Below are 19,105 nucleotides of genomic sequence, written 5' to 3'. Positions count from 1 at the left end.
GGAGCGGGCCAGGATGCCTTAGGCACTGTCAGAAATCTCATACAGGTGCAGAGGTGCCTAACTGAATCCTACTCTGTAGCATTCTAGAGTGGCTGTGGCAAGAGTACCCAGACCCCGTGGCACCTGCCAGTTTAACTCGCGGGTCAAACCCAGCCCAGCCTGTGCCTGCAAACCAACCCCAGCTCTTTCTTTTATGCACGAATCCTCCACACTTCCTGCATCTCCTTACCTGGCCAGGGGCTCACAGACACTCCTGTGCAGAGCTTGTAGGCTGCCATGGCCTCCTTTATGGCCACTCTTGTCAAATCAGGGCCCAACCTCCTCAATTCCCTGGAGCTCAGGACACCCCAGTCCCGAGGTCTGAGGGAGCAGCACAGGCACCACGGGGCTACGGTTCTTTCCACGAGGCAGGCAGACCCAGCAGAGGCTGCAGGGAGGAAGCCGTGCGCTCTAGCCCAGTGGAGCCACACTTGCGAATGGGCATTTTAATCGGAAAGGTACACTCAAAAGATGCACTTAGTAAAGCTGTCATGGTGTGCTTTCTTACAAAGTAAAGACTTTAAAAAAAATTTTTTTTTAACATGGGGATCTGATTAAAGAGAAACGGTGTGTTCTCTTGTGGGTGACATTGAGGTCAAAAGACCCAACACTTACAGGGAAAACCACTTTGAAATCACCATCGTCATAGCTGCTGTCAGGCAACCTGAAAACAAGAGCTGGAAAGTTGCCCTTTTAGGGAAGCAACTAGCTACCACCTACGTCTAATAAGTGCCAACGTCGAAAAGAGAGGAGTGATGCTGTGTTACCAAGCGGAAAAAGAACAATCAAAAAGGAAGGCCCAATTATGTGCAAGTGCATTTTAAATGACAACCGTCTCCTGTGCCTGGGGAGGCGGAGGTGACATATTTAGTTCAGGGAGAGTTGCACATACCTCAGGTGCTAAGTGCCATTACTGAGAAAAACAAAAAAGTAGCTAGGGGAAAGCACAGAGGTGTCAGGCACCATGTGCCTCCTGCCCCCTGCTGGTCTCCCTTTGACTCTCTGGGTCACTCTTCCCCTGTGGCCCTACACTGACCCGCAGCGCACTGGCTCCGGGACCAATGAGGTCCACTCTGCCCCTCGCTTGGCTCTGCTCGGGCAGCACTGTCCGTTTCCAAAGTGCGGTCCCCGCATTGCACTCTGTCTGCAGAGTGGAACAAGAAATGCAGCCCGACCCAACCATCCTCCCGGTTTAAACTCACTTTCAAGTCACTTGGAATAATGCCTAGGGCCTTTCACCAAATATAAGATGAACACTCACTCCCTTTCTTACTGGGAATAAAAAAAAAGACAATACCAGGGGAGGAATGATGTCTTTGGAGGCAACCTGGGGGTCTCAGAGCTTCAGACTTCTTGCTGCACCCTCTGCTGTCTGCTCAGAGCTTATTCTTTCCCAAAAAGGGGTGCAAAGACTCATGAGAAATACCATCAGTCGTTTCCAAGAACCAGGGCACTGGGGGCTTCAAATGCATCAGGCCCACCCTCGTTGGGCTGTGTCTGCAGCATTACTTGGCTGGCTCCATAGCACCTCCGTGTAGGCCCTGTTGAGAGCTACTCGCCTGCTTCTACTGGCTTCAGCTGTTCCCAGGTGACCCAGACCAGGCCTTCCGATGTCATAATAAACATCATCGAGCTTATAAAATTAGAGCATTGATGCATTTTTTATGTCTTAAGAATCACACTGAATTGTTAAGAAGATGGCTGCATGCTGCATCTTTGTTCCTTTTCCCTTAAAGGTGAATTATCGGCAGGAATGCTCTCTCCCCAGGCCCCACCCCAGCCCAGAGAGCCCTGTCTGCACACCATTTGCAAGGTCAGATCCCTTCGCATCAGTGCTGGGGGGAGGAAGAGGAGGCCTGAGGGAGGAGGGCAGCCACAGAGGACACTGGTTCTAGGGCTTCCTTCAGGCTCCCAGCCCCCAGCACAGGAGGGCGAGAGGAGAGAGTGGAGGAGGGAGAGAGGAGGAGAGAGGGTGTGAGGGGGAGAGGGAGGGAGGGAGGGGGAGGCTCAAAATGGAGCTGTTCACAACCAGGCAGCAGAAACGGAGCCATCAGGGAGAACACTTGACTGAGAAAGAACATTGCTTGAGCCAGGGGTGCTGTCTGCGGGATGCAGACGGGAGGCAGGTTTGTTTCCAGAGCAGCATGGTCTGTGGCACAGGTGAGTAATTTAAAGAGGTGATTGAAATAACATGTTAGAATAATAACCTTTAGCAGTCCCAGGCTCCTGGAATTTCTCATTTAATTTCACATTTAGGTGGACTGATCTGTAATTTAGTTAATTTCACATCTCCACCCAGGAGAACTTGAGCATTGCACAATATTCTCTGCAGAAGACAAAGTATTCACCCAAACCATTTTTCATAATAAAATGTATTCTTTGGCCCTAAAGAATTACTGAATACTATACATAAGATCTGTGTAGGGGCAATGATTTAAAAACAACAACAACCCCCCCCCCCGCCCTTGGATGCACACACCATTTCCTCCCTCAGTAAGGATACCAAAAAGAATCTGATTTCTGGGGTGAGGAGCATGGGAGGCAGGGGAGGGTAGGTGGGGGCAGAAGAGGGCAAGGTGCCATTCTGTGTAGCGAAGCATTTAAGTTTGCCCAGAGCGGTCTGGCCTTTGTCCTCACCTTCTGGGAGGTAATCACGAAGCCCTTAGAATGCCATGCCTGAGCAGTGTCTTTCTTTGCCTGGGGGCCCTGGGTCACAGAATAGTCTAACAATATGATTTAGGGTGTAGGCTGGCCACACTGGATAGTTTTAGGGTAGGGGATGGCCCTGCCATTACCAGAAAGACCAACAACGTGATTCAGGGTGGGAGCTTTGGGTCACCTGGTATCAGCTGACGTCAAGGGCTGGAGACAGAGACCAGCCACTTGGGCAATCAGTCATCCCTACATGATGGAGCCCCAGTAAAAACTCTGGACACTGAGGCTTCAGTGAGCTTCCCTGGTTGGCAGTACTCTGTGAGCACTGTCACATATCAATGCCAGGAAAGTGACACTATTCATGACTCCACGGGCAGAGGACAATGGAAGTTCCACGTTTGATAACTTCCTGGACTCTGCCCATGTACTTCTTCCCTTGGCTGCTTTTAATCTATACCCTTTTGATGTAATAAACTCTAACTGTGAGTATAACAGTTTTTGGTGAGTTCTATGAGTCCTTCTAGCAAATTATCAAATCTATGTGTGGTCTTGGGGACCCCTGAACTTGCAACTGGTGTCACAGTGAGGGTGGTTTTGCTCCCTCCCTCCAACTTTGCAGCTGGCTGCTTCTTGCCCATTCTTCCTACATGTGAAGAGCAATGCTAAGAACACACATTGTGATTTTCACACAGGATCAGCCTGTCTAGCGCATGCCCCTCTTGATGGGGGAACAGAGGGACCTTGTCCCTCCCACACACACCCCAACACTTGGAGCCTGCCCCTAGAGCACTCATCACACCAACTGCACTGTTTGCCTTCTGTGCTGGGCCATGAGCTCCTGGCAGGGTGGTGGTGGCGGGGGGCAGGGAGGTGGCTAGTTGATAGGCAGAGCCTCGGTCCAGCAGAGTGCCTCTCAGGTGACTGAGGCTCAACAGGTGCCACCGAATGGCAGGTGGGTGCATGGGCTGCCTCTACCAAGGCTGTTTCTGCCATAATGGCTACAACCCAGTTGGGGGGTGAGGTGCCTGCCTAAAAACAACCACCTGAGGCCACAGGTGCCAAAGGGGGTGGGTGTTTTGAGGCCTCAACAGGGTCATGATCTGAAGCACCAGGCCTGAGGCCTGGCTGATCATTACCATCACTGTCACAGTGCAGCAGGGTTTGTTTTGGTGCAGCAGGGTTCCGTGGGGGTGTGTTGGGTAGGGAGGTTATCATGGCCCCTGACCCTGCTACCCACCCACTCATTCATTCATTCACCAGGTTGAGATGGGACAGGGCTAGTTGATGGGAGAGTCAGAGAGGGTCAGAGGGGGCCCTCCTCCAGGGCCCACCCACCATGTGGGGACTTGCCAAGGACCTAGCTGGGAAGTCGCCTTCTTCTCTGAGGCCCAGAGATAGGTTTGAGCCACTCAGGGAAGAGAATTGCCTTCCCTTCCTTTTCTAACTGCAGTGAGTCAAAGGGAGACTGTCCTCACGGATTGGCCCCTTAAAAGTTCTGAAGGCGGCTTTAGGGCCTTCAGAATAAAGAAGCAGCTTGAGGTCAGGCTACTACATTCTTGTCTTGGGTCACTGAATCTTGCCAGTGACAGGGAGAGCAGAAAGGGGGCAGTGGTGCCTGGCCAGTTCTGGACTCCTGCCCCGCCCGGTTCTGATATTGGGGAGGTCACCAGGGCTGCTGCAGCCTTCAGTCAGTCAGCAGTGAGGGCCATGTCACTGGAGAATGCTCTGACCATCCATCCTTTGAAGAAACATTTAAGGAGAGCTGCTGCGTCCCTGGCCCCCTGCGCTGTGGGACAATGACAATTACAACAAAAGCTCTGGCCTTGGGACTCAGCAATGTTCCCACTCTTATCAATGTGACACATACCTGTGACCCACTCCATCTGATGCCACCTCCACCAGGACATTTTAGGCTTCTCCCTCCTGCCCATCTGCCCTCTGAGCTCCAGAGCCTATGTCCACTTGCTTTTCACCTGGAAAAGTCCTCAAACTCAGCCCGACTCACGGCTGGGCCCCTGCAACGTGTATGACACGGATCCCCGTGGAGAATCCATCCACAAGAGCTATCCATGCCACCTCCTCAGTGTCTCGGTCTCTGTCCTCTTCTCAGAACCGCCAAGTCCACCCTCACCCCTAGCCTGGACGCTTCCCTGGTCTACCACCCCCTCTCTGACCCCCCTGCCATCTGTTCCCGCTGCAGCCGAGCACGCTTCTTGAAAAGCAAACTCGGTCACACCACTGCCTCTCAAACCCTCAATGGCTTCCCTCTCCTTGGGGATAAAGCCTCGACCCTCAGCCTGGCGCACACAGCTCTGGCTCTGAGGGGCTCCGCTACATGGTCAGCTGGGGGAGCGCAAGGCCTCATAATCGGTTCTGACTCTCAGCACTTGGCGCAGTGCGGGCCCCTGACGGGACTCCTTACCAGTTATTGTCAACAACTGGAGGAGGGAACAGGGAGCTCCGAAGCAGCACACCTGCCCCAGGAGAAGCGGCTCAGAGGAAGACTCTGATGTGGAGGTCGGGTGTGGACGACAGGGTGGGACCACCGTGTGCCACGTGCTCGCTGTTGTGTCCGAGTGCTCGCATCTGTTGGGAAGTCTGAGCGAGTCAGCGCAGGTGACTACTTCGTGGACAGGTCCTGGCAGGTGAGGAGTGCTTGGGTGTGGGCTGCTACTGCTCAGGGAGGCAGCTCCGTGCCAGGAAGTGTTTTGCTGACACGGGGGGGGGGGGGGCAGCTCTTGCATGTGTCTTAAGACTAATCCACACAGCTTGGTGCCACTGAAGTGATGCGGGGTATCACCAGTTCTTCTCAACACCCCGAATTGGGTGGGGCTGGAGCAGGGTTCCCTGCTCACACACCAGCACATCTCAGGATCTGGGAGGAGAAAAGACACTCGGTGCTTCCACTGGGGGCTTCCGCAGCTGCCGATGCCAGAACCGGTCCTTCCGCGTGAGGGGCTTGCGGCCAGGTCATTGCTCCCTCTTTCTTGTCAGTGTGTATTGGGGAAAGAGCACCAGCTCATTCGGCCAGGACGCCTGAGGCAAAGAAGCCGCAACCCACCACGTGGCCCAGGGCGCCATCGCTCACTTCCCACCAGCCTTTGCGTCCAAGCTTTTGTGGGTCGGAGCAGGGAAGCAGGCAGAGGAAGGGGGCGTGCTGAGGTCTGGAGGGCTAGGGGTCTGGAGGTGGCTGCTGTCCTGATGCAGCAACAGTTTGGAGCAAGGAGCTGCTCTTCTTGGGTTCCTTCCAGAAGGACGAGGAGGTTGGACTATGTGACAACCGAGTGTCCTGCAAGTTCTAACATCCTCGGTTTGTTTCTGGTGTATCCACTATTTCCACTCTGCCACTGACTTTTACAAATTCTCCTGTGACTCTTGTTCATCACGGACGGGACACAGGACACATGCACATACCTGCCCCTCACTTTTCCCCCCTCCAATCAAGGACTTTGAGTTCACAAGTGGAAAGTGTCAGCAGGTTACCACAGGGGTCTTCAGCCTATCAAAGACGATTTTCAATGTCCTGCTGTCAAGAGGCAGGGGACTCTGGGTTGCTGGAAGGGATCAGAAATGTATGTATTTTTAGGAGCTTTTAAAATGATGGGGCCCTGCTCTTGGCCCTAGTCAGAGGCCGAGTCCTGTGTGGGGCTTAGCTGGGTGGACGGGTCTCCTCTCACCTCGAATAGGACCTCCAGGAACTCGCTTCCTCCCAGAGGCCGTGCCGCCCCCACGCCACCCTCTTCTCCCTGCTGCTGACGTGCTGAGTTTCAGGGCCACTTGTCCCCACTGCGCACAACAGACCGGCGTCTCCATTCTTTTCCAGAGAGATGGATTCTGGCAGCCCAAGCCCAAGCGGCTAGGGACGCCAGCCAAACACTGGCCCCGACCAGTCACACCTCCTGACTGGCCGCTCTCTCTGGGGTCCGAGCTTGGCCAACAGGTCTTTCTTCCAGGTTGTGCTTTCTGGGGAACAGCTGACTCACGTCCACATGACGTGGCAGAATAATGGGAGTCCGAAGTGGCTGATTTAGGGCCTGGGATGTAATTGCCCACGCAGGCCCGCCAGGCACGATTCCTGCCTCCCAGTGACAACCAGCCGTCGGGACCTAGAGCGGACTCCACTGGGTCTGACATCAGCACACTATTTGGGGATGAATCACAGTTTATTCCTGCTTTGGGGCTGACTGCCAGCTCCCGTCCTCAAAGAGGGAGTCCGTCTCTGGGAGAGCAGATGTGGGATCTCTCCATGAGCCCAGGGCATAGAGGTCACCTTCCAGAGCCTGCAGACCTGTCACACGGTCGGTGAGACCGATGTCAGGGGTGTGAGGCAGGAAAGGCAGTGGCGGGCATTTCCTCCTGCCCCACCGGGAGGGGACGGGGCAGAGGAGGCACAAGGTCTCCTGGGCCCGCTGACTGGGAGGTCCCAGCCCTCTCCCGTCCTGCCCCACGCTGTGGACGGCTGTGGCTCTGAGCACACAGACAGGCTTGGCACCATCTTATCTGGATTTTTCAGCCGCTTCTCTGAGTTCTTCAGACCCACGGAGCGCCCTCTTGCCTCCTACCGTCCTACTGTGGTTCCCCGAGTGGGACGCTTTTCTCCATTCTCCGCTTGGCGCTTTACGTGACTGAGCGTCCTTTTTCTTGAAATGCCCTCGCCCTCTTCCCTCGGCTTCCATGGGGTCATGTCCTCCTGCTTTTCCTTCCGTCTTGCAGCTGCCCCGCCTCAGCTTCTCTTGCAGCTCCTCTTCTGGGAGACCCCGACATCGGGGTAGCTCGTGGCGGGCCTGCAGCCCCCGCTCTCCCTTGTCTACACTCTTCCACGGACTGATCGCATTTGCACCCACGACTTTAAATCCATCTATGAGCTGGTGACTCCTACCTGTCCTCTCATTCTGGTCTCTCCTTGGCCTCCAGACTTTCACACCCAACAGCGAACCTGGTGTCTCTAGCAAGGCTATCAACAGGAAGGTGGCTAAAACCTAACTCTAGATCCTTCTCTCTCCCCAGACTTGCTGCTTCAAAATTCTCCATCTTGGGAAGCGGCCCGCTATCCCTCCAGTTGTGCCAGCCCCACATTCAGGCGTTAGCAGTCACTGTCCTCTGCTCATTCTCCATATTCCAAGCGTCAGCGGACCTCGACTTTACTCCCCATGCCCACCACGTCCTGCAGGATTCACACTGCTAGCAGCCTCGTCACAGCCACTATCATGTCCTGCCTAAACTGATGCAAGAGCCTCCGCAGTAGTCTCCGTGCAAGTGGAGACAAACCCATTTTCCACACTGTGGCTGGGTGTTCTTGAAAATATACACCTGAGCACATTGACTCACCTGACTACACACATACCTGGGCATGTCAACTTACCTGCTTAAACACACACCTGGACATGTCAATTCACCTGCTTGAACATATATCTGGACGTGTCAACTCACCTGCTTAAACACAAACCTGGGCATGGCAACTCATCTCCCATGGCTGCCACTAGCCTAAGGATGAAATCCCAGCTCCCTGCTGTGGGTGATGGCCCCTGTGGTCTGGCCCCCACTCCTTCCCCTTCAACTCCCCTTATTCTCTTCTGGCCATGGTGGACTCTTCAGTGCCCCCAATAGGTGCTGGGAACACCGTTCTTGCTATTCCCTCTGCCCAGAATGTTCTTCCCCTGATCGTAGTTAGCATGGCTGCTCCTTCTTGCTTCAATACAACCTTTGAAGCTGGCTCCACAGCTTCGATACAACCTTTCCATAGAGGCCTCCTCTGACCCTTTGACCTAAAGTAAACCTGGTACCGTCTCCCAGACCACTCAGCTTATGGTCCCTGCCTGGTACTTGTCATCATCTGATATTTTCCTTTGCAACTTGTCATCTTTCTCCCCCAGTAGAATATAAACTCCAGGGAATAAAGATGCCCCAGAGGCTAGACCAGTGCCTGGCACGCAGCAGATGCTTAGTACATCTTAGTGTTGGATGATGGAAGAATGGACGCCCAGTGGACAGAGGCCAGAAGAGTGGTTAGGACATGTGGGATTATCTGCAGCTGAGGGGATGGAGAGAAGTAGAGAATGTGAGAGAAATTCAGGAGAGAAAACACTAGGCTGTGCTGGGATGTGGAGGAGGAGCGATCAGGGGTCTCAGGGACGACCCCGGGTTTCTGGGTGGGATTAGCCACAGAGGTGGGGAACGCTGCAGGAGGGGCATTGTTGGCAGACGGTGGGTGGCCACACAAGAACAGCTGGGAGTCCCGTTTGGGCTGAGTTGGCTTGCCCAAGCTAAATCTGAGTCGAGCTGTCCTGTGGGCGGTGAGATGGCTGGCCTGGATCTGAGTGGACACAAAGGAGAGGCCACCGCTGCATCTGCTAGCGGGGAAAGAGCCCTGGGTGGGCACAAGCCTTCAGGAGAGTGGGCAGAGGGAGGGGAGAGTGGCGGCCATATGGACATTTACAGAACCTTCTGGAAGGAGGAGCTGGTGATCGAGACTGAGAAGGAGCAGTCCCAAAGCTGGGGGAGACTGTGGAGTCACAGAGCCAGAGGGCTACACCAGCGCAGGAGGCGGTAATGGCGTGAGAGGTACTGGAGGCTTCCAGTCAAGTGAGGACCAGACAAGGACGTGCTGTGGCCCTGGCAAGAGCCAAGCGGGTCACCAGGTGCGTGGTATGTGGATGTGGGAGGGGACTCTGTCCTGCTGCCCCCAGCCATCCCTGGGCACCCACAGGAGGGCGTCCTCTGGGCAGCTCCTCCGGGGCAGGAGTTTGCCTTTCCCATGACGGTACTTTCCCCAAGTAGACGCCACTGTTTACATAGCAGAAGCTCAATAAACGCTGACTGGGCTGCACTTCCTATTACACTCCTTCAAACATGCCACCTTGGATTACAGGGCTGTTAACTACCTAAGAGACTGAAGAGCAGCCCCAGAGACTGGGCTGCACCCCTTCTTGCTGAATGTCTCACATCTAGGGCAGAGCCCTGGGCAGGACCGACCCGCAGGGGGTTTCTGGTGTTCTCTGGGCTCGTCCTCATCTCCGGCAGGCCCTGAGGGCTGGCATCAGGCCTACGTCTCTCCCAGATTCCCCTGGGGACAAGCTCACAAGAGATGGTGTGCTGAGTTGAATAGTGTCCCTCAAATGTTCAAGTCTACCCAGAACCTCAGAATGTGACCTTATTTGGAAATAGGGTCTTTGTGATTAGTGAATTACAGGTGTACACCGACCAACTGGTGTCTTTGTAAGAAGAGAAAACAGAGACACAGAGACACACACTGAGGGAAGATGGCCACGTGACAGTGGAGGCAGAGATCGGAGTTGTGTTGCCACAACCAAGGACTGACAAGGACTGCCAGCAGCCACCAGAAGTGGCAAGAAAGGATGCTTCCCTAGGGCCTTGAGTAGGAGCGTGGCTCTGCTGGGACCTCGATTTCAGACTTCCAGCCACCACAGCTGAGAGAACACATTTCCCTGGTAAGGTCCCCGGGCAGTGGCAATCTGTACAACAGCCACAAAAGAGGAAGGCAATGGTCAAGGATAAGCTGTTGACAATGACTACCTGAGCGCCTGAACCTGCACCTTCAAGCTGTGGAAGGAGCCACCTGATCCCCAAGTGCCTGGGAAGCCAGTCCCGCCAGGGCCACCTGCACTGCCCGAGCCCGGGGCCTCCTCCACAGTGTCTGCTCTGCTTCCCGCCCGCACAGCCAGGACGAGGTGCAAAGGCTGCTTTTGCCACCTCTGCAGAGGGGCCGAGCTTCCTCCTAGGTGCCACTTCTCTGCAGGACACCATCTGTGACTGCCACTAGAAGGCTGGGTGAGGCCCAGCCCCAGAGTGACCACACCTTGCAGCACAAAGGAGCTCCACATGGATCCACGTGGTGTGGCCCCAGCAGCAAACAGCAGGAAGCCATTTCTCCAGGAAGTATCTGAGCCAGGCCCCTTGGGACCTTGGGAACCCCAATAACTAAGATGCTCCCACCATTCCCACCCGCCACAGAACTAAGGAAAGCGAGCCGACAGAGCACACGGACACTGCCCCCAGTCTGTGATGATGCGGACCCCACAGAGAACAAGGGAGACTGATTACGAGGAAGGACCCGGTGCTTTGGAGCAAGGCACCTCTGTCAGTGCTTTGACTCCCCCAAAGTGCTCCCAGAGGCAGGCGAGGGGGAGCGGGGGCCCCTAGGCTTTGACTATGGGTGTAATTCCCCACAGCTCTGGAAGTCAAGACAATTCACCACGCTGTTTCACCTTAAAAATTCTTGTGCATTTTGCATTCTACTCCATAAAATAAACTGTATTTATTTTAGGAAAATAATGATGTTTTAAATTATTTAACAATGAAATTAATGTTTGCCCCTCCCTCCTCCATCATCTGGGACAAGTAATGCCTTTGGAATTCGTCCTCAGTTTCTGCTTGGCTCTGTGTCACATGTCACTCTGAGGGTGACAGGAAGGTGGGCTGGGAGGGTTGGTGGAGGGAGCCAGCCCAGGAGGGGCCGGCACAGGTGCACTCACCAGAATGCCCTGGAGTGTCATTAGGGAGGAACTGAGTGCCCCAGCTGGAATGGCCCCTCCTGCTGTCCCTGGACTGTCCTAGTGGTCACTAGGTCAGTGTGTGGTCTCCCAGCTCTGCAGGGTAGAGGCTGGTGCTAGAAACCAGCCTGCAGGGGGAGGCCAGCAGGACCACAGCCATGTGCCAGAGACAGGCCCTCTTGCAGCTTAGGTGGCAGCTCAGAGGCGTTGACAGAGCTAGGGACCACCCCAGCTACACATCTTACACCTGTTAGCCCACTGACGACCAGAAGGCCAAATTGGGAGGCCAAATCTTGCCTTTCCTTCTCTCCACTTCCTTGCGTGTGAGCAAGGCTCTCAGTCTTCCCAGACACCTAACCAGAGCCAAGCAGTGCCAAAAATAACCTCTTCTGGCCCTGTGAGCTGGAGGGGCAGGCTGCCTGGGTGCGTCCATCCTGCCCCACGGCTTGCACAGGAGCCAGGCTGGTGGATGATGAGGTCTGAGCTTCCAGTCCCTGCTCCTCCTTCTGCCTGAGATGACAAGGTCCCTGCCCCACCCCTGAGGCCAGCAGGGGGCCTGTCCAGGAGACCAGCCCAGCCCAGGAAAGCCAAGCTGCAACCATGCCTCACTCCAATCCTTTCACCCGGCAGGAGGCTCAGTGCCTGAGAAGCAATTGAAAATAGAGCCTAAGTATAAGCGGCTTAGTGGGGTTCTGAGAAGGGGACCAGGGAAGGGGGCCAGTGAGGTGGGGGTGGGGACAGGGGGATCCTCAATCTTCTCAACCTGGCCTTGGGGAGGATCAGATGCTGCAAGAAGAGAAAGAACAAGACACATAGGCACTCCACTCACTTTCTCTTCTAGGGACAGGGGTCACTTAAAGGTGTCCCAGTGCCCTTGACCAGATCAGGGCCTGCCCCACCCCCTCGGCTGGCTCCAGGCCTGCAGGGCTGAAATGCCTGGGTTTATTCTCTTTGCAAACACAGGCACAGAAGAGACAGTCTAAACAGACAGCATGTCCTCGAGTTCAGCACAGCCCTGGCTGTTTTATCCACAGGACCCACTGTGTAGGCAGAAGTGACAATTCCCAGAAGCCCTCCACAAAGGGTCTCCGAGGTAAACCCAGTTGCCTGCCTGCCTCTAGCCGGGAAGAGGTTCCCTTGCATTGCTAAATGAAGAGTTGGCCTGCTCAGATCACCCTGGGGTCCAGTGCAAATGGCCTGGAGTCAGGGCCCAGGAAATTTGTTCTGAATCTGTATCTTTGGGGAGGGGGTGAAAATGCCCGTTCCCAGAGAGCCCTGGCCAAAGGCAGTGGCCTCTTCCCTCCCCTTGGGCCCTGATGCCCCCTCTTCCTGGGGCGCCCCTTCCACCTCTCTGAGCGTGGCTGATGCCTGCTTAGGCTTCAGGTCTCACTAGAAGGGTCACTTCCTCTGTGAAGCCCTCATGACCACTAGGCTGAATTAAGTTCTTATGTGTCCTGTCTGCACTCGCTTAAGCATGCGGTTTTATGTACTGCAGCCCACCATGGGCCAGGCCCGTGCTAGGCAGCCAGGTCGTAGCAAACAGAGCCTCTTCCCCCTACCTCCAGCTCAAAGCAGGGGGTGGGGAGGCCCCCCCCAGGCACTGCGGCTCTGCGTTATAGGCTCCCAAAGGCTGCGCTCCCCTGCTGTGGCTGCGCCTCCTCTCGCCCCACCCCCCATCACTAAGCCTGGTCTCCGCTGGGAAAGCTGTGCCCCCGCTGAGATTTTGGGGACTTGGCGCCCCTGTGCCGAGGAACCCTCGGCTGGGACCATCGCTCTCCGCTGGGCGGGGCTGCGCAAACAAAAGCCGCGCGAAGACAAAGACTGCGCGGCTTCTGCCGCAGCGCGCAGATTCGCAGCGCTCCGGGTCCATGTCCCTCACCCCTTGCCCGGCCTTTGCAATGGCAAACAAATCCATTTTTTAAGTCACATGAAGGCAAAAATTCTCTTCCCTAAACATGTGTCCCCCTCTGCGGCACACAAAGCGGAGGGAACCAAGAGCGCTCCCGGGATGCAGTGGAGGGCCACGATGGGAGGGAAACGCAGGCGCACACCCGAGATCGGCGGGGGACAGAGCCCGCGGTGTTCGTGGGCACGCGGCTCACTGGAGGGGAGCTGTCCGGACTCGGGGCCCCGGGCTCCCCGCAGTCTTGCCGCAGTCCGAGCGCGCGGCACCGCCCGCAGTTCCGCGAGGGGCACCCGCATTGCGGCTGCGCGCCAGGCGGGCGCGCGCTTGTGCCCGCTCGTGTGTGCACGCGCCGCCCGGACGCCGCGCCCCAGATTGCAGGGCGCCGCAGTCCCCTCGTCTGCGCCCCTCCCCCGTCGGCGTGCACCTCTCCGCCTGCGAGCCCTGGGGAGCGTGTGCCCCGCAGCCGTGGGGGTGGAGGGCTGGTCGGGGAGCCGCAGAGACGGAGGGGAGGGGAGAGGAGGGCTTACCACTGCTCACTGCTGCAGCATCTGCCCTGACACAAAATGCACTATCAGGCCAAGGGGTTGGCTAGAGGCCTGGGCCCCCTACGCTCCCAGCTCGCTGTCCCAGCTGTCCCCTTTGCATTGGGGCAGATTATGCCTCTGGCGCTGCGGCTGGGGTACTGCCCTCCTCCCCCTGTTAGTATTTCTCAGGCTGGTGAGAGGCTGGGAAAATAGTCCTTGGGTGCCTAAGTCATTTGTATTCATTTAGGGGAAAAGAAGAACCAGGTAAACTCCACGATTCTCCCTGGCCAGGTGGGGGCCGGGTGGGAGCCAGGTGGGGCCTGGCAGTTCCTCTGCCCCATCTCCCTTCCCTTTCCTTACTTGAAAGGACACCTGACCAAGACCAAAGGGAAAAGGTCTTTCAGGAACTTGATCTGTTCTCTGTAGGGCACCTGGGCTGTGGTGGGTGGCAGGATGGCCCCGTCCAATTCAGCAGGGCACTCCGTGCTCCCGCCCAAGCCACTGTGGAGCTAAGGTTCCCCTAGCTGTGCCCCAGCTGGGGCTGACACAAAACCAACATGGCTCAGACTCCCAGGTCTTGATGTGGGATGGAGGGCGGCACCGCCACATCCCCAACTTCTGTCATCTCTCCTGTGCATCCTGCAGGGGCAGGGAGTGCGTATTTCAACTTGGAGGCTGCAGAGGTCAGAGCTCCAAGTCCCAGGGGAGGGGGCTGCAGGGAGCAGGTGCCCAGCTCAGCTGTTGGCAGGCCAGTGCCCGAGGGCCTGTGTTTGTCAAGAGGTAGTTATGGCTCTGCTCCCCTGTGGTCTCTATCACAGCATCCTCCCCTGCAGGTAACCTCTGGGGTGCAGCTGACTCTCTGGGCTTCCAGGGGGTGCCAGCAGATGTTTCCTGTGTCTGGGGCACTGCCTGGCTGTGACTTTGTTTTCTGCAAAGGCTCCATCTTCCAGATGGGTCCTAGACTAGGCCCCAAATCCTTCGGTCCACCCTAGCGAGGCGGACCGGGTCACTCAGGGAGTCAGGGCTCTACAAAGCTCCCTAGTCCAGTCCCCACTTGTTCTGCAAAACTGAAACCGGATTTCCTAAACAGGAGCCCCTGGTCACACTGCCCTTCTCTGTTACATCCTGCTGGTTATCGTCACAGCTCCACCTGGCTCCAGCTTCACCAGGGATGCTGCCAAGGACAGCACAGTGCTCCCAGGCAGCCACCGCCATGGTGCAGAGCCTGCTGACCTAAAGCCATCTCTGAGAATATCTCCTGAGGGTTTACTGGCCAGAGCAGCTGCCGGCCACCCTCTCACCGCTGGGACAGGGGCTGGATAAGGCCGAGGTTTGCACACTGGGTGGTTCAGGAAAGCTGTCTGGGGCATGTCCTTAGGCCAGACATCGTTCAGCAGCTAGTGGCAAGAGGCAGTCTGTGAAGTGAGATGGCAGAAGGGCTGCTGTGGGTGGGGGAGGGGTGCCTGGGGAGTGGACCCCTGCAGGGGGCCCAGTCTCAGCTAAGCCAAGATCCCAACCTCCTGGGCTGGTGGGGTCTCTGGCAGGGTACTGCACGGATAGTCACCTCTGTGGGCTGCCCTGATACTGAGGTCATGTACAGCCATCCCTCCCACCACGTCTCCAGTGCAGAGAGCAGCCTGGGTTCAGCCCCTCAGGCCTTGGCCAGCTCGGGGGCTTCCTGAGGCATGCCCAGGCATGGAAGAGCAGCTTCTGACCCTGGTGTCCCCACCTGCCTTTGGAAGCTCTTCTCTACAGAGCCTCTGGTGCCTCGGTGGCCGGGGGTAGCCAACACTCACCAATCCCATGGACAAGGTCAGTGGCTCTTGGGGCCCCTGCCCCTCCTAGGCCAGCAGGTCTTGCCTGCTCCCTGGAACCCATTGGACTCCCTTGTCCTCCACCCTCTGCCACAACCATGATCCTGGGCTTGTCTCAGAGGTAGAAGTACAAACAGCCAAGGAGCAGGCATCTGAGGGCTTCCAGGAGAAGGTCTGGCTAGTTAGCCCTAAAAGGCAGATGAGTCAACATGGAGTTTTGGCTGTCGAGGCCTCCAAATCCAAAAGTAGCCCAGGCCTGAGCTGCCTTCCCAGCTTCTGCAGGCCTGGGGCGTGGCAATGCCTCCCAGGAACTTTCTATGCTTCCAGGAAGCCCTGGAAACAGGCCTGGGAGTGCACAGTAGGTGCTTGGACCTTGCTGCTTGGGATCTGCTCCCGAGGGATCTCTTAAGCTCCCTCAGGGCTGGTTTGGCCAATCAGACCACCCAGCAGCAGTGACAGCCACAGGCCACGCTCACATACTTCATTCTGTCCAGAGAGACTGAGACGAGGGTGGGCCAGCCAATGGCCAGACACACAGCATGGTGGAGACCCAGCAGGCCCTTCTTCAGCAGACACTGTACCCCTCCCCGCCCCTTCCTCGGTGCTTACTCTTTATTCACACCCTGTACACAGGGTCCCCAAGTGTTGCTTTCCCTCAGTGCCTACCACAGTGACCCAAGCACTTTCTTACCATCCAATGACAGCCAGTCGTGCTGGGAGGAAGGGAGTGTGGGCAGGGCCCGAGCTTTGTACTCAAACACCACCGAGTTGGAGATGATCTGGTTGTTGAAGGCAACTTGTAGGGTCACTAGACCAGTGTCATGGGCTGAAAGCAAGAGAAACAGAGGTCAGGTCGAGGGGTGGGGATCCTATAGCCTGGTGAACCACACAAGGACCTGAAGTGTCCCCTCCCCACTGCCCTTGATCAGTTAATGTCCAAATCTCCTCAATCCCAGCCTGTGCCTGAACATTGCTCAAGGCCCAGATGCAATGCTGCTGCTTCTAGGAACTTTTTGGGTCCCCGGACTCAGCCAGGCGCTCTGTCATCGATCCCTTGCATCTGTACTGTAACTGCCATGTGCCCTCTGCTCTCTGGTGAGGGCAGGGACGGGGTGCTCCGTTCAGACAGACTGAGCAAAAAAATGAACACTCCCCCACCCTCAACCCATGGCCTGTTAACTTCTCCCCTCTTCTCATCCATCCCAGGTGGGTTCAGGTAAGACATCTGCTTCGGATTTCTTTGTGCTTATATCTGTTTCACCTTTTCCTACAAGCTTGTCCTGAGTCAGTGAAGGTGACATCCCGCATATTTTTAGAAGTTCTTTCACCTCCCGGATAAAAGCAAGAGCTTCTGCTGTGCTTCTCTTTGTCTGGTCCCAGCCAGGGCGGGATGCACTGGACCCAGTGGGTGCTGAGCCAGGGGTGCTGGGGCCAAGGTTGAACCTCCCTCCAGTGGCCAGAGAGGAAGCTTTGGGAGGGCAGGGCTCTGTGTGTCTCAAAGGCTGCTGTGGCCCCTACACAGGGCTCAACAAACACTGTGCGTGCTGAATGCTGAGAGACCGTCTCACCATGAACAAGAGGGGGCCAGCCTGTGGGGGAAGCCTGCTTTGGTCCGGGGGTTGAGGTTGCCATTCCGTTTCCCCTCAATATCTGGGGGGCTGGCCTGAGGCCCACAGATGGTGGCTGTGCAGACTGCCCTGCCTCACCAGGCCACATCCCCTGGTAGACGTCAGGGTTATGTGCCCTCTGCCCTGCTTTTCTGGAACACCAGATCCGGACACCCAGGGCCTTCCCAGTACAGATTTACAGGGAGGATACACACGGGGATCGCGTTACTGTTTGAGCTCTTGGTTTTCAGAAGCTTACAGACTCGAGGACGCTGTCCAAGTCAGCCGCTGCCTGGGACAGAGGACAGCTGCAGCTTCCCTCTGTGGCCATCTGCTGCAGACCCCACCTCTGGTGGGAAACCAACTTATCACCCTGCAGCCCCTGTCCCTCCTGGTGTATGTAACACAGCAGCCATCCTGCCACTGTCCCCAGACCAGGCCTTTGGGAGTCACTGCCCAAGGGTGAGCAGGGGTTTTTCCCCTGTGCTTTCCATCCTGGCTCACCACCGCAGCTCCAGGTCACAGCCTGAGCCAACGAGCTCCATGGTGGAGTCACCTAAGACCCCGGAGGAGCCTGGGCAGGGATCTCCAGCCAAGTTCAGAACCTCCCACAGCTCTGACAGTGTCCCTGGGCAGATCTCCAAGCTTGTGGTCGCAGGCTTCCCTGGGGGATTCGCCTGGTTTACCAACAGGAAGGAAAGGCGGCCAGCGCACACCCCTCTGTGCCCGTCTGCGCTGCGGCTCTCGGCAGTGGGAGGCCAGCCCTGGGAAGCTCATGGCTTCTCTGGGACTAGATGTCCCAGCTGCAGGGCCCTTCTCAACTGCCGCTCCTCTTCCACTGCTCCTGGCACTTGCGCAACCTGCTGGAATGGCGGCAGACTCCAAGGATTCCTCCCTTCCCCAGAGAGACGGGGCGGAGGGCACCTAGCGTGGTCTCCTGGGTCCCAGCCTGGCAGCCCAGCTCACCCAGCCTGATCACGCAGGAGGCTTCCTTGACTTACTTGGTCTATCAGCAAGTCCTGTTTCCATCTGTCTCTCTCCATCCCCATTTGTCTCTGCTCCAATCCATGCTGCTGTCATTTCTCGTCTAGACTCCTGCACTAGCTTCCTGCTGAAGGCAGTGTCAGCACACCTGTGACCTGTTCCTGCTGGGATGGTGTCAGGGGCCATATTCCAACACCCCCAAGGAAACCAGTGGGAGTGTGGTGCCCAAGGGAGCTCTCCTTAAGCCCAGAAAGATCATCCCTCTGTCCCTTTCCAGTGGCTTCCCTGCTCCTGTTCCTCTTCCCTGTGATCTGTTCTCCCACACTCCCAGAGTCATCTTTTAAAGACATAATTTCGATCAAGCCACTCCTCCACTTAAAACTAATGGCTTCTCATTGCAAGTAAGAGCAAATTGAATTCCTTCCCATGGCCTAGAAAGACAGACATGATTTGGTTTTGGCCCTTGCCATTGTCTCCAATCTGACATGTTCAACTCCCCTAACCCCACTACAGCCTTCCAGGCCTCTTTTCTTGCCGAACCTCTTCCTGCCTCAGGGCCTTTGCACTTCTTTGCCCTCTACCTGGCCTGCATGCTTTTCCTGCCTCTTCCCATGACTGGCTGTATCCCATCATCCAGGAGCCAGCCCGTGAGAGACCTTCCCTTGTCAGTGTATGGGAAAGAAGTTCCTTCTTCCCAAACTACTCCAACACATTGCCATGTTCTACCGTTGTGATCCAGTTCCACCAGTTATCTCGCTTGTTTGTTTCCTTCTTTGTCTTCTGTCTCCCTGCAGCAGACTGTTTGCTCATGCGAGCTGGGACTGGGTCTGTCTTGATCTTTCTGCCCAGTGGCAAAGTTACTGCCTGGCATGTTGTGGCCACTCAATAATTATTTGTTGAATAAACTGCTTCAAAACACACATCTTCACCTCATTTTGCATTTCATTTTTTGCCTTTGGTGAGCTCCCAGGCATCTACGGTGGGGCTGTCTGGCCAGTAGAGTCTCCTTGGTAGGTTCCTGTAGCTTCTCCGGAGCCCAGCTGCCTCTCCCTAGTGCTCCACCTTA

The 19,105-nt window shown here is 56.2% G+C and overlaps 2 protein-coding genes across 30 annotated transcripts in view; both read right to left on the bottom strand.

Annotated features, from left to right (window-relative positions):
• The window catches only part of CAMTA1 (calmodulin binding transcription activator 1), an 857,123-nt gene that overhangs the window by 62,246 nt on the left and 775,772 nt on the right, over positions 1-19,105 (bottom strand). For all 29 annotated transcript variants that reach the window (XM_075993569.1, XM_075993565.1, XM_075993574.1 and 26 more), the window contains one exon: positions 16,140-16,274. In XM_075993569.1, coding sequence (XP_075849684.1) covers positions 16,140-16,274 — 135 coding nt within the window. The remainder of the gene's footprint in view (positions 1-16,139; positions 16,275-19,105) is intronic.
• VAMP3 (vesicle associated membrane protein 3) overlaps positions 1-19,105 on the bottom strand; it is a 312,645-nt gene that overhangs the window by 73,034 nt on the left and 220,506 nt on the right. The gene's annotated exons all lie outside the window — the stretch shown is intronic.

The sequence above is a fragment of the Microcebus murinus genome, chromosome 2, assembly GCF_040939455.1.
Source record: "Microcebus murinus isolate Inina chromosome 2, M.murinus_Inina_mat1.0, whole genome shotgun sequence".
Lineage (NCBI taxonomy): Eukaryota > Metazoa > Chordata > Mammalia > Primates > Cheirogaleidae > Microcebus > Microcebus murinus.
This window is presented reverse-complemented; position numbering and strand designations above follow the sequence as displayed.